At 38.3% G+C, this 15,786-nt stretch overlaps 1 protein-coding gene across 3 annotated transcripts in view; it reads right to left on the reverse strand.

Moving 5' to 3' along the window:
* Nucleotides 1-15,786, reverse strand: part of ZDHHC21 (zinc finger DHHC-type palmitoyltransferase 21) — a 73,110-nt gene that overhangs the window by 18,536 nt on the left and 38,788 nt on the right. For 2 of the 3 annotated variants that reach the window (XM_054032664.1, XM_054032665.1), the window contains one exon: nt 12,836-12,952. The exons of the other annotated variant lie outside the window; for it this stretch is intronic. In XM_054032664.1, the coding sequence (XP_053888639.1) occupies nt 12,836-12,952 (117 nt within the window). The remainder of the gene's footprint in view (nt 1-12,835; nt 12,953-15,786) is intronic. 3 annotated transcript variants of the gene reach the window in all.

Genomic DNA, 15,786 nt, shown 5'->3' on the forward strand with positions numbered 1-15,786 from the left:
CTTTTGGTACTGATTTCCAACTAATTCGAATAACTCTAAAAGTAGCACAAGTGTGGCATAATTACAACAGTGCTCTTAACATCTGCCTTTAAGAAAAATGAGACGTTATTCACCTTGTGCAGTAACTGAGGTTCTTTGAGATGGTTGTCCATGGGTGCTCCACTTTAAGTGCTTTAGTGCCTTGTGCTTGTAATTGGAGATTTGTAGTAGCAGTGCCCCGGTTGGCCACGCACACACAGCAGGCATCTCGCGCTGCTCGGAGCGGTTACCTAGCATGTGCAGCCAACCGGCCCCCAGTTTCTTCTCTTCCCCAGAGGATCGGCATGAAACTCCGAAGTATAGGGGAGGAGGGGGGGGTGGAGCACCCACAGGGACAACCAGATCAAAGAATGTAGAGGTCTCATGCCCTCGACCAAAGCTTCAAAATGATTGCCTGGAAGTAGATGGTTGAGATGTAGAAGGCTGGTCTTGGCTCTGCTGGCATCTGCTTGGCAGTATATCTATAAAACCCTATTATAGATATACTGCCAATAATGTAGGCTAGGATTTACACAAATGTAACTTATCCTAGCCTGAAAGCAGTGCATCTCTGTTTACGGGGTTGGTGATACTGTCTTTGAGGCTGGGTGTATGGGGCAGTTCGGAATTGCTGGCTGTAAAATCAGCCCTGTTTCTTTTTGTTCGCAGGAACATAGTTACCCAGGGTTTTTAAGGTGGCCCTGGAATCCTTCAGGGTATGTAAAGACACATCTGCGTTTTCCACAACCAATTTCTGACCCTTGAAGGGTAAAGTCCTTGACTGTGGCCTGGACCTCCCTAGGGAACACAGAAAGGTGGAGCCAGGATGCCCAATGTATGACCATAGACGTAGCAATGGAGCGTGCTGCCTTGTCTGCAGAGTTGAGAGAGGCCTGTAGAGCCATCCTGGCAATGAGACCCCCTTCGGAGATGTTAGTCTTATATTGTTCTTTTTTGTCATCTGGTAAATGTTCCATAAAAGTTGACATTTTAGTGAACAGGTTGTGCATGTATTTGGATATTACAGTTGAATAATTAGCTATGCGAAATTGGAGCGTAGCTGAGGAGTAGGCTTTCCACCCAAAAAGGTTTAGCCTTTGCCAGTCCTTATCATAAGGGGTGGTTCTAGACTACCACCAGTGAGTTCGGTGCAGGGTGAGGGAACAAAAACTCAGCCTCTTTTGCTGGCACATAATACTTCTTGACAGATCTCTTACACAAAGGTGGGACTGGCAGGTGTCTGCCAGATTAATTGTGCAGGGTCCATTATGGCAGCATTAATAGGCAGTGCAATTTTTGCTGAAGGAGATGCCTGGAGGATGTCAGTAAGCTTGTATTGAGTCTCTGGTAGCTCTGCTAAGGAAATGTCCAGGAATTCAGCTACACTTGTGAATAGATCCTGGAAGGATTTGAAATCATCCCCTGAAGTGGGGGGGGAGGGGAGCGAGGAGGGGTTTGGCATTATTGTTTCGTCCAGCAACAAAGATGAAATGTGGGTAGGTGGCAGGGTATCACCCTCAGGTGTGTCCTCGGGCTCCTCTATCTCCTCCTCCTGCATCTCTGAGGGAGCTGGGGCAAGCGTTGAAGGGGATGGCGTTGTTCTAGACCTTGGTAGATTGGAGGGCCTGAGGCTCGGGCCCTATCCGGATCCCAGTATGCCAGTTGGGTGGAAAAGTCCTAGGAGGTGATACCCATGCTTGAGTCTGCCAGCCTCACATATCAGCGGATGTGTGATGCTGAGAGGGCCCTGGCTTAGGGGAGGAGTGGTGATGGGTGTATATCCCTGCCTCAGAGGATACTTGTTTTGAGAAAGAAGGAGGATACGCCCATATTCATTTCCCTCTTCTTGTTGTCTTTCGAAGCCGGAGACCCACCTGGGAGATGGGGAGGGGAGAGGAGGGGATTTGTGACAGGACAACTAACAGATTTTTTTTTTTTAAGGTTTTAAGTAAACTATAAAATAGAGGGTAAATAAGGAAATGAAAAGGCTAATAAGGCTCAGTAGAAAACTACTGAGCTATCCAAGGTTAAGAGGCACTGCTGTCACTCCGACTCAAGCCAAAGGCGGTAGGGAAGGAACTGGGGGACGGGTTGGCTGCGCACGCTAGGTAACTGCTCCAAGTGATGCGAGATGGCTGCCAGGACACTGCTACTACAAATCTCAGATTACAAGCGCAGGGTGCTAAAACACCTAAAGTGGAGCACCTACAGGGACACTCCTCGAAGAATAAATAAAAAGTTACAACTGCACACAGAAAAACATGATTAATCAGCATCTGACCAACTCAACAATCTGGTCCTCCGCACTCCAAAACCACCTATTGTCATTAGAATTAGTGTGCATGTGGTTATTTAGAAACAGAACAGTTATAAGGATCACTAAATCAAGCAAAAGAATTCAAGATTAGATTAGTGTGAAAAGCAAAGAAATCTCAAGGAAATAAGTAGAAAAGCTACAGTTAGTTTATAATTTTAAGAGCTGAAGCAAGGGACAAAGCACAGGTGTTGCATTCAGTCTCTGGTGGTGAGGTGCTGAGTGTCTTCTTATTTTGGCAACAAGTCTGAAAGAGCAGCTTGCCTGCTATCTCCAAGGAAAATAAGATGCTGCAATGACTAAGGCTGTTATGAGAGGGATGAAGAGATATCAATGAGAGCTGAGTGAATCCTGCAGACCAATTTAAAGAAGCACTTGAAAAATGAACCCACCTGGGTGAATGCCTGCTAAGAGGAATACATCTTTCAGAAAGATACTTTTTTAATTAATATAACTGACTACTTGAAGAAAAGCATTAAAAGAAAAGATAATGTGCACCGGGCAACAAATTGTGCAATAAAATGGAATCATCGTGAACTAACTTATGATGGAACAAACATACTGAAAGAATATTTTCCCTTTACTTACACCGTAGATTTGAGTCTTCCAGTCGACAAACACCAATTTGTAATTCTCAGGACTAACTCTGAAGCATGGAGCAGAAATCTCTTGTTCAATTACTTTCATGTGGTTAGCAGAAGTGATGTCTAATCAATAGAGCTCTACTTAATACCTGTATTATAATGAACGCAAGCATACTGTCATATCTGCACAGTACATCGTTTCCAACTCTTCAGTGCATTGCAATGTAGAAGGAGAGAGCAATTAAGAAGAAAGAGGAAAAAAACCTTAGTGGCCCTTCTGAACTTGCAGCTATAGCTGTTATCTCAGAATACAAGAAAGCATACTGCTGTACCTTAGTACTTGAACAAAACATCAGTCTTATTTCTTTCATCTGTCTACCATCCTTTCACTGTGCATATGGAAATGACAGGTGAGCCCTTGTGAAGTATCAAATACCAACATTTCATAAGGAATGCTAAATATTTTTAAATTAATGTTTCTATTTACTGTTTGCTCAGACAACAAGGATGGCCATATTGTATTTAGGTTATCAGACTGATTATGATTTTACTTTTGGCCAACATATTTTAAAATTATTTTTAATCTAGAATTTTGATGTAATTAAATGTATGTGATTAGGGTTTTGTTTCGTTTTTAGTTTGTTTGTAAACCTAGCCTGGAAATTATTTGAATAATCTGGGTCCAGTTTAGTTGTTCTATTTCCCTCCCCCCCCGCCCCCCAACTTTCTTTGATTAAAGATTTCTCTGTGTGAGAGATGAAAAAGAAAGTTGCATTATGCTACCTCTGGGGAAATAAGCCAACTCTCCTCAGTGCCTTGATGAATTTGGCTAAACAGATTTTTTGGCAGATTATGTATTTCCTGCCCAATTTGTCAGATACCTAAAAAAGTGATGTGATGAAAAGAAAGCATCTGACAACAATTTTGGGAACTCATGATAACTGGAGAGGATAATATGAAAAGATCAAGAGCGATTGTCCAATCTATTTCCAAGTTTGTGGTGTTTTAGAGGCAGATATGTGCATAATTATATGACACTATGAAATTTACCATTTCCTTTAATCCTCATCATTACCACCACAAGCAACGTTCAGAGAGCAAGGTTTAGCAAAGCAAATCTGACTACTCTCCTTTCTCCCAAAGAAGCTGCTATCTAAATGATCTGATGTATAATTTGACAGAAAATTAAATATTCTAATAAAAATCCTGAGCTTTGTAAGAGGTCACACTTTGCCTTATTATTATGATTGCTTATTTTAGTGTCTCAGTTTTATTTACTCTTCCATTCAGAAAAGCATTTAAGTATCTTAGATACAAAAATGATTTCTTACTGCAATTGCCTAACAGGATTATTTTAACTTCTGTGTTTATTTCCATGAAGAGAATAAGACATTTTCTACAATATTCTAATTTGCAGAATTTGTTACAACTGCAAATTATACTTTCAAAAATAATGCCATCAATTCCCATTAGCAATACTGTATGTTACTTATTTAAATAAAAATATTTATTACTCATTTTGCAGTTTAGGTTGGGCTAAACAAAAATGATACCTGGTGAGATAGGTTGGGCTCTGATTATTTTTCATACGTATATTTGTGAAGATGCTGAGTGTAAAACAAATTTACTCCTTATGTTTTAGACCACGTCATAAAAGGGACTGGATGATTTCAATCATAATTTTTAAATAAAGTTGTGTTTTTTATATTACTTGGAAGACAAAATGCTTCAAAGATAGAGTAGGATGATAAATATTTGAAATAAATATAGACCATATTTGTAGAAAAAAATACAATAAAGGGTTTAGCAGGTAAGAGAATACTAATTTAGAAATGGAAAAGACCTCTTAGATGATCTAGTCTACTAACCTCCATTCAAGGACTATGCATGATTGCTTTCTACAGTTTAATTTCCAGAGCTTTATGCAGCTTTCTAAGGGTAGATTTACCTATATTTGGATGGGGGTAGAGAAGGCAGAAAAGTGGGGGGGGGAGGGAATAAGACTAAGGGAGAGACAGATGGACAGAATGTTGCCTGAATACATTTTCTAATAATTTTCTATTTTTCCAGTACATACATATATATATACATATATACATATACACACACACACACACACACACACACAATACCATGATCATTTTCTATTTTATTCTATCCAGGTACAGTATTTTAAGGCAATTGCCTGATTTCCAACTCTGGCCCCGATTGTTGCTTTGGTAAACTTAATTACAAGGATTTATAGTCCTTTGATTATATTTCTGGTGTGTTTGAAAAATAGGTAAAGCCCTCATTATTTGACTAATCAAAACAGTATTTAATAGATTATCTGATTAAACATATGATTGCAAATATTTGTAATTATAAGATACTTAATTTTTGAGACAAAAAGAATGTTAGGTCAGAGTGATATCATTTGTCTATTGATGATAGCATAAAAAAGTGTGATGTACATTAAAGTAGTGGATCAAAATAGCAAAAGGGGAAAGAATAGCAAAACTGCAATTAAGTATTTTGAATGTATTTATTCCTCATTTACAGAATAGTTTTAAATTATGTAAATGTAGTATTCTTTATATACTTCATCATGAGAATGATGATCAGAGTCACTGTTTATACAAGAAAACCACAGGGATTTTATCTGATGATCTAAATTTTTATTTTATTTTTTATATTTTTCAGTTAAAATTTTTCAATTACCATGCATTGTTAAACAAAATATTAGTCTCCTTGATAAAAACTAAGATCCCCAAGGGGACAAGTAAAATCCCCAAAGGGTACAACAATACTACACAAAATTCCTTTGGATAAATTCAACTTTTTCTTCATTTCTCTAAGTAATGGGAATTAAAACAAACAAAAACACAGAGAAAAAAAGGAACATAAAAACAAGTTTTCTTTTTAAAAGAAAAACAAATCTGACTAAATGAACAATGTCCCTCTTAACTTGTCAAGGCAAGTGTTCATCAAAACAGGTCAAATACTGATATATAAGAATTTACAAGTTATTTTCAGAAGTTCACTGTTTACAACTAACAACAAAAAGCAGGTGCTGAAAGCCATTTGCCACTTGGTGATGAAAAGGAGATGTACTGTAACAACACACAATACAGTAGTTAACTTAAATGATCACATTAAAATGCTTATAAAGGACAAGAGGTTAGATGGATGGTCAAGGCATCACAAAGAACAACAGACCAGGCTATTCAACACAGGTGCTAAAATATTTTCTCTTCCAGCCCTTTCCAGAGTAAATAAAGAGAAAACATCTCTACCCCATCCACACTGTATTGATGTTCAATGATACTGGCATATCACTGTACACTGTTTAAAGAATTAATTAACAGGAAACCCTGGCAGCATTAATCAAATTACTAAAGTCGCTGTCCCCTCAATTTAGAATAATATAAGCATCAACATTTAGCAGAGACCACACTATATTTATCAGAATTATGGTAATCTATCCAGTATGTAGCTCAAAGACTACAGAAATATTAATGAAATCATAAATAGCTAACATGGAAAACAACATATCATCTGTGTAATACAGATATATTATGTAATACAGAAAGACATGAGATTGCTGGGCTGTGCTGAAAAAATTGAACAAAAATCCTTTAATTCTATATTAATCATTTGTAAGAACATACGGAAAAATGAAAACACATCCCGTTTAGTATTTTAAATAAAAACAATCAAAGGTAATCCTTTAAAATTAGGGTTCAGATTAGTCTCCGCAAAGGATGCAGTTCAATTGAAACATCTGGTAGTGTTATGTTGCGAGACAGATCTTTTTTAACTTTGGAAATGAGATTAGTAGATCCGTTATGTGTAAGTGTCCAAGTAATTTCTAATTATTTTATCTGGGTCACAGATAATCCGCTTTTACTGGCCTCCCACTATGACATCAGAGGATCACTGCTGAAGCGATTATCCTGTTACCTTCCACCAACCATGGGAAGATGGGATTTTCCTTGTGTGTGTGTGTGTTTGTTTATATATCTCAAAATGAATGAAAAAGAGAAGTAGCCGATCACTTCAAGCAGACGGCTGCCAACAAAATAAAGATCACCACAAAGCCTGATAAGAAGAAACCCCACACATCCAAAAAGTAACAGCCTTAACAAAAGTTAGCAGATCGAACACCTTATAGTTCTGAAGCAATTTAAAAACAATGAAAAAGAGAGGTTCATGATAAATTAAAAATAATCATCTAAATCATGATTTAAAATAGCATACCATATTTGGTATTTGTATTTATTTTCTTATTTTATTTTTAGAAGTCTTACATAAAAGGTGCAAAGTCACAAGTAAAGGTGGATGTGTAATGAGAAGTGATGGTAGTGCAAAAACTGGACTTCAAAATAAGTGCAGTTTAAAAAATACACATAGAATGCAATGCAGCTTTTTTAAAGTACTTCTTAATTTTTTACTTTGTACAGTACTGTATCTGCTTCCTCGCTTCAGGTTCAATAATAATGAGTCCTATAGTACATGAAGTAAATAAAAAGCTCTGACATTCATACTACATTTTCTCTTTCAATTATATTTATTTACTTCTTGTCACTCCCCTTGTACCACCTTAAAACTAGGTCTTTTCTGGTATTCACTCACACACACACGTCTCATTGCTCTTACTTTCAGCTCCACACTATAAGTGTCAGCTCTGAGCTATGTTTCTTTTTCTTTTTGTTTGTATGGCTGGTGATAGGAAAATGTTGAGACAGCTGGCTGGGGTTAAGCAACTCTTCATTTTACCATTGCACAGTTATCCAAGGAAATGTACACTACCGAAAATGCTCCCTTTGGGGTCTCCATTGCCCTCAGTGAGTATGTCTACACAGGGATAAAAAACCAGCAGCTGGCATGGGTCAGCTGACTCAGGCTCTCAGGGCTGAAAAATTGCTGTGCAGATGTTTGGGCTCAGATGTTTGGAGTCTAAATTCTGAGACCCTCTACCTTTGCAGCCCAAGCCCAAACATCTACACAGACTTTTTTTAGCCCAGCAGCCCAAGCCCTGTGATCCTGAGTCAGTTGACTATGACCATGCCGTGGGCTTTTATCCCCATGTAGATGTACCCAGTGTTCCCCCCAGAATACTATGCCATTTTTAGTGTCCAGCTCTCAAACTCCTCTCACCTTCTACCAAGGTATAAAGTTAAGAAACTAAAAGAATGCACAGCATGGTCTTTTAAGAAATCTGCTCATACTACAAACAATTAAACTGAAGAGACAGATATTATTAAAGCAGTTTACAGACTTGAAGTGTACAGGCATACCAGCTGTTTCTTTAAATATGGTCTAAAAGATTCTAGCAATATGAGCAGATGGACTCAGGGCTTGTCTACATAGAAAAATTGTACCACTTTAACTATACCACTATAGTTAAAAGCAGTACAACCCCCGAGTGTGGGTGCATTTACAGTGTATAAAAGTACTTATACCAATGTAGCTTATTCCTGTAAGGGAAGGGGAATAAATCACACCCAAAGAGGATCTTGATACTGATATTTACATCCACACTAGGAGCTGTATCGATTTAACTATTTTGGTCAAAAATCCACCCCCTAACCAAAACAGTTCAGTCAGTACAAAAATTGTTTGTAGGCCTAAGACTTGAGAGTGGAACAAAAATGAAAATGTACATTTAGAGATGGGGGGGGGGGGGGGGGGGAGAGAAAGGTGATTGGAAAGATAAGCTAAGTAGATATGCTTGTTGTTTGCTCTAAGAAACTATTAAATATAAGAGTTTTGAGTGCTGAATGAAAAAAAAACTACTTTGGAAACCAGATAACTAAGAGTACAGCAAGTATGAAAAAGAAAAATTACAATGTTTTTCAGCGTGCCAGACCTTCGGCAGAGCTAAACGGGATGGTTATTTTTGGGAGCCAACAGAAATTATACACGAAATATGTAACTTGAAGCTTTAAAATAGGTTTTCTATACTTATATATAATCTATACTAACACAGACTAAGTCAGAAGCAATAGTTGTGTAATTTAACACTTACATAGCACTTTCCAAGCATTATACAATGATTAGAGCCCTACCAAATTCACAGGCCATTTCACAGGCACAGCATTTTAAAAATAGTAAATTTCATAGTTTCAGCTATTTAAATCTGAAATTTCATGGTGTTGTAATTGTAGAGGTCCTGATACAAAAAGGAGCTCACCTCTCTGAATATCAGGATCTGGCTTTCTCAAGTTGGGCATCAAAAACGGAGAAAGAAAATCAGTGAACACTTTTGAAATGTGTGCCTAAGTGACTTGTTCAAGACCTGGGATTACAACTCAGAAGCTCCTACATACCACTCGCATGCTATAAAAAAGGGACATTATAGCACACTGGCAATCTAGACAAATTTCAAGAAATGTTGAAAGTATATAAAAAACAAGAAAGAAAATCCCATGACATAAGTGGAAGCAATACATGGGAGCTATTAAAAATTTTAGATGGGAGTAGTAGGAATACAGAATGATATGCCTCATGCTGGGATTCTGGGATGCATTAACATTAGCATTAACAATGTTGTGAGCAAGACACGAGAAGTCATTCTTCCGCTCTACTCTACGCTGGTTAGGCCTCAGCTGGAGTAGTGTGTCCAGTTCTGGGCACCGCATTTCAAGAAAGATGTGGAGAAATTGGAGAGAGTCCAGAGAAGAGCAACAAAAATGATTAAAGCTCTAGAGAACATGACCTATAAAGGAAGGCTGAAAGAATTGGGTTTGTTTAGTTTGGAAAAAAGAAGACAGAGGGGTCATGATAGCAGTTTTCAGGTATCTAAAAGGGTGTCATAAGGAGGTGGGAGAAAACGTGTTCATCTTAGCCTCTAAGGATAGAACAAGAAGCATGGGCTTAAACTGCAGCAAGGGAGGTTTAAGGTTGGACATTAGGAAAAAGTTCCTAACTGTCAGGATGGTTAAACATTGGAATAAACTGCCTACGGAGGTTGTGGAATCTCCATCTCTGGAGATATTTAAGAGTAGGTTAAATAAATGTCTATCAGGGATGGTCTAGACAGTATTTGATCCTGCTATTAGGGCAGGGGACTGGACTCGATGACCTCTTGAGGTCCCTTCCAGTCCTAGAGTCTATGAATCTATACCTAAGCTAACCAAAAAACCAGCAGGATCCTGGAAATCTCCAGGAAGGGCAAGAAAGCTCAGACAAAATTCCTTTAACTGTAAACATCTCAGGTACTTCAATTATGCATTGAAGAGGGAGCATGGTCAGAGTTGTGCTCAGGCAATCTTGGACTAACACTGTTCTAACTTGCATTAGGAGCAGAAAAATCAGCTCCTGGCTAACTCCAGGATTTTGAGAAGTGATAACAGGGAGGAGGCAGAAAGCCACCTCTTTCCCCATCCATCTCCCTCCTTCAGGTACTCAGTAATGACACTCAGGTGCACCTGAAGATCAAATACAATACGTTGTAATGGCTTGTAAGTTTCTCTTATGACTAGAACTAGTCATTTTTTAAAATTTTTGCACAAATCCATCTAATTTTGCAAAACCAATTTTCTTAATTGTGAAATATTTACTGCTTTTTCAACAAGTTCTAGTTAAGATAACATTACGCTCAATCCATAATGAAGAGCAGTATAATGAGGTGCCACCTCATTCATCTGCCCATGGTATTCATTCAGAGTTTTTCTTCTCAGTGTATTGACAAAAATACGTTTTTAGTTGTTTTTACTCCTGTTAGCCTTGTAGAACTGGCATAGCTTAGAGAGCTCTGAATTATATTCCATTTGTGCCTCATTAAACAGGACTGTTTATTAAGTTCCAATCAGTTACACCTAGGCAAACCCATTAAAGAGAATGCAGTTGCACCGAATCATTGTAAGCATAATCTATAAAGACAATGAAGTTGCAGGGGTTTAGTTTGAGGGCCTGATTCTTTATTTCCAGCGATGATAAACAAGAAGGTAAGAATCTCGCTACACTATAGATCCCATGATAAATTTGCAGGGTTGGCAGTAAAAATTAATTTATAATCTGATCATATTCAATATAAAAATCAATGAAAGCAACTGAGAACCTCCTGATGCTTTTTCAAAAATCTGTATATTGAATCTTATTTAGATGAAGTTAAAATTAATCATTTCAGCACACATTATCCTTCTCAACAACCAACATGGACTATTGGCTTTGGTTTCTATAAGTTATATAATGAAGGTTGAGCTTTTTTTTAGCAGATTGTATTATGCAGAGGTGGTAGTTTGTTTGGATTATGGAGCAGGTCAGAATTATTTAAGTTTGTTACTCAGTTTTCTTTGTAAACCTGATTTCAGCATCCCTTTCAAAAAAGGGAAAGAAGAGTGACACTTTAGTTTGCTAAACTCATCTAGTCACAATTTGCACAGAGGATCCAGCACAGAGCATTGGAAAAAGAGCAGGAATGCTGCCTGTTCTGCTGCACCACTCTCCAAAGGCCTCTGCTCTAACCAATCCCACTTACACCCACTCCTGTGCATCTCTGTAAATCACAAGAGAGCGCTCCAAGGGGCAGATGCTAATATAGCATAAATACCTTAAACTGTGACTTCCTGTACGTTCAGATGTTTGGGTTTCTTTTAAATTTAGCCTCAGCTCTGAATTTCCGGGCTTAATGATTGCCTCTTGCTAACTACAACTCTTATCAGGATTTACACTTTTTAAAAATAAGTTTGTGTTTTACTGATTTCATATCAAATTTGCTCAGTTTACAAGTATTTATTATTCTACAACAGTGCCCAACAGCATGCTAGGCACTCCACAGTACAGATTAGAACACACCAACTCTTTACTCAAAAGACCTTCCAATCTGATTTCAGTCAGTGGAATAAAGGGGGCAAACTAAACAACAATGTGGACTTGGGTGTGAAAGAACAATATACAGTAAAAAGATTACCTGGTTACTCAGTGAAGTCAAATGCAGTATGGTGAAATAGGGTTTTTTAATTTATATATATTTGTTGACATACTAATTTCCCAAAAGAAATAAGAGGGATTTGAAAGAGAAGTAAAAATATGTTTTTCTAAGTACAACCTCTGCAAACTTATTCTGGGATCTAAATGTCTGGCTACATTTTTTCCATCTTGCACATCATTACCAGTATCAAATTCTGCAAGCCAAATGATGCACTCAAGTACACAAGCACAAATTTACTAACACTTTCTCTTTATCTGAGCACTGGAACACTTCAAAAAGTTATAAATACTCAAGATTAAAAGATTTCCTCTTCAACTATTCATTTCTAATATAAAGAGACCCATGTCATAGCAACCAAAGCTTGGTTTCTTATTATAAGCAGATATTATGTGTTCATGTTCATTGTAGTTGGAAAGTTTCCTTCCAGAGGTTTTTTTTACTGGTTTTCCAGATCTTTAAATATCAAACTAATTTATCTTGAAATTGTTGTAATTCTACAAACTTAACAATAGAAAACTTCAATATATATGTTTTTATTAAACATTTAATAAAAGTCTCTTCTACCTAGCATGTATAATTAACTCATGGCCTCACTGCCACAAAGTGTAACTGAGGCCAAAAAGATTGTAAAATTTAAAAAAGGGTAACACATTTGCATACCTTTTATTGCATTATAGATCCAGAGTTACAATAAATAGGAAAAAAAAAATAATGATATAAACCCTTATCAGGGCAAAAGCCATTCACTAACTGATGCAAATTAGGAAGATATTTCCCCTATGGGTTGGTTATTCCATAACTGTTCCGCTATGGGAAACACAAGGGTTTCTTACACCTTCCCCTCCTACAGAGTACTGCCAGACAAAGATGGATTACTAATACAGCAGTTCCTCTGTTCATATATTTTTATTTATTTTATATATGGTCTATACTGCCTGACAGTATGGTTGAGTTACAGTACACCGATAAACTATCTGAAAAATCAAACAATGAAATACTTACAGTGAAAATACCCATTAGCTGAGTGTAAAAGAGTCCACTTATTCCACCTAACATTATTATGCCCATGAAGGTCGATATCCTTAGCAAGGCAAGTTCATGTCTAAATACAAAGAGATCCTATGAACAAAGGGAAAAAGAAAAGGCTGTTTAGTTTTCAAAAATTACATGAAGAAAATGATCCCTGAACAAAGCAATAACATTAGATAAGAACTGATTCATAACATTTATGACTAAAGCAATGCATTTATATGAGCTAGGTCAGGGGTCCCCAATGTGGTGCCCAGGGGTGCCATGGCACCCTCCGGGGCGTCTAAGTGCGCCTGTGTGCTGGCCAGCAGACAAGCATCTGCCGAAATGTTGATGACCAGCAGCGTCATCCAGAGTCACTGCCGCTGAAATGCCACCAATTTTCGGCGGTGACGCCTCTGGATGACACTGCTTGTCAACAGCATTTCAGCGGCAACACCTATTGACGTTGCTGCTTGTCAGCAGCATTTCGGCGGATGCTCGTCTGCCACCACGGTTCTCCGTGGCTCGTCGTCTGGCACCCGCCAGACGAAAAAGGTTAGGGACCACTGTGCTAGGTGGTATTTTTTCAATGCATAAATACTAAAAACTCAAAACCTATAAAATATATGTTTTCTATTTATACATTCAGACATACAAAAAGGTGTGCTAGATTGCCAAAGAACTCAATCCACTATTTAAGATTCAGTAGTATAGTAAACCCTGACAGTTTATTCCTGGCTTTTCCTCAGCAAAGCATGCCACGTGCTATTCTGTACATACTGGTCTTCACAAGGAAACATTTCACAAGGAAACAAAAGAACTTTCTCTGCTATAAGACTTCCAGATCGTGGCTCTAGCCATAGTCTATTACATTATTTTAATAACACTTCTTTTAAAAAAAATAACACTTAGAACTTGACTCAAAGATGGCACTGTAATAAAATAAAAATATATAGTTAGGGCTGTGAAGCGATTAAAAAATTAATCACGATTAATCGCGCTGTTAAACAAAACAGAATACCATTTACTTCAGGGTGGATAAAAATCAATTATTTTTTAAATTTTTTAAAATTTGGATTTTTTTAATTTAAATCGAATTTTGTTGATAAAATGCTTTTTAAGGAAAAAACTATCTAAAGATAGTTTTAATTAAGATACATTATAGCTCAAAGATCTCTCATCGTGGAATAGGGATTATAAATTCTAATTCTATAGTATGAGACAATATATTCATGTAATGTTTAAGAAAAATTTTGTAAATGAGTTTCAATAGTTCATGGATTAGGGACCCAATTTTATGGGGTTCCAGGGGCTTCTGTATAGATTATTTAGGTTAACCTTTCTATCTACCCAATGGGACTCAGTGGTCGGTCTAGAACAGTGGTTCCCAAACTTTAACAGCCTGCCAACCCCTTTCACTAAATTGTGAAATCTCGTGAACCCCCTCCTAAAAATGAATATTTTCAGGGATTTAAGTTTAAATTTCCTCAGTGTGATGGATGCCCCAACTGCCGGACCCCGGAATCTATGAACCTCTGAAAAATATTTTTAATTGAAACTTTTTTTGACAAACAGAAAAACCAGAAACCAAAAATGTTTCTGTAAAATGTTTTTTTGGCTTTTGTTTTTTAAAAAATGGTTTCTAATAAAAATAAATTCATTTTTGGTTTTCAAAAATCAGAAAATGTTTCATGAAAACAGTTTTTGAAAATGGATCATTTTTCCGTTTCAGTTTTTTGTAAATTTTTCTTGGGGAATTTTGAAAAATGTGAAAAAAATTCAAAACTTTCTGTGAAAAATGCTTGGTATTTTTCACCCACCTCTAGTTTCCGGTGAGGTTGTGGCTGGTGGTAACAAGAAGGGCCGTGGTTCTGGCTTTAGATGAGATTTGGCAAATTCCTGGGGCTCGGGCTGGGGTTCGGGTTGCCGGCTCCCCCGCTGACAGTGGCAGGGCTCGGGCTGCCAGCCCCAACTGCCTGGCCCTGCTCTCCCTGGGGCGCGGGCTGCCAGCCCCAACTGCCTGGCCCTGCTCTCCCTGAGGCTCGGGCTGGGGTTCAGGCTGCCGGCTCCCCCGCTGACAGTGGCAGGGCTCGGGCTACCAGCCCCAACTGCCCGGCCCCACTCTCCCTGGGGCTCAGGCTGCCAGCCCCGCTCGGAACGCTGGAGTTCGGACTGCCGGCTCCCCTGCTGATGGGGGCAGGGCTTGGGTTGCTGGCCCCAACTGCCCAGCCCCGCTCTCCCTGGGGCTCAGGGTGTCTGCCCTGCAACTGGGTCCCACCTGTCGCCTCCAATGCCCAGGGTCCTCTGTCCGCCATTAGTGAAATTTTTCTGGTGAACCTCCTGTAACGTTCTGCGAACCCCCAGGGGTTCGCAAACCCCAGTTTGGGAACCACTGGTCTAGAAGATACCATCAGAGATGCTTAGTTTTGCAGTTCTCAAACTGTGGATTTGTGTCTCCAGAGATAGCATGTTTGTTAACAGCAAAAATGGTTTTAAATAAATAAATAAATAAATAAAATATAGAGGTGAGAAATAACAGACCTCATATTGTCCCTCTGCAAATTTATGTACACAGAGTCAATCCCTTACCTCTCTCTCTAAGAGTGCAAAGTTTCAAAAAGTTTAATGAACAGAAGATTGTTGGTGGTGGAACAGATCTGGACAAGGAGAAGAAGTCTAGAGATAAATGTGAGAAGGGAGGGACAGTAGAAACAAAAGTGAAACTGTTTGAGCAGCATATTCTAGAAGTCTTGAGATCTTTCCGAGTGGGGCCTTCATTGATTTGAGATCTACCATACCATTCTCTCACTAGAAGGGAAAACCTATAATGGCAGCAGGCTGTAAAAGAGATCCAGTTGGGAATATTTTAATGAAGTTCCTCTACCTATGGGTAAGACAGGCATGTGTGCAAAATGCAAACAGTGTAATGAAGAAATGCAAGG

Source organism: Malaclemys terrapin, chromosome 6 (genome assembly GCF_027887155.1).
Source record: "Malaclemys terrapin pileata isolate rMalTer1 chromosome 6, rMalTer1.hap1, whole genome shotgun sequence".
Taxonomy (NCBI): Eukaryota; Metazoa; Chordata; order Testudines; family Emydidae; genus Malaclemys; species Malaclemys terrapin.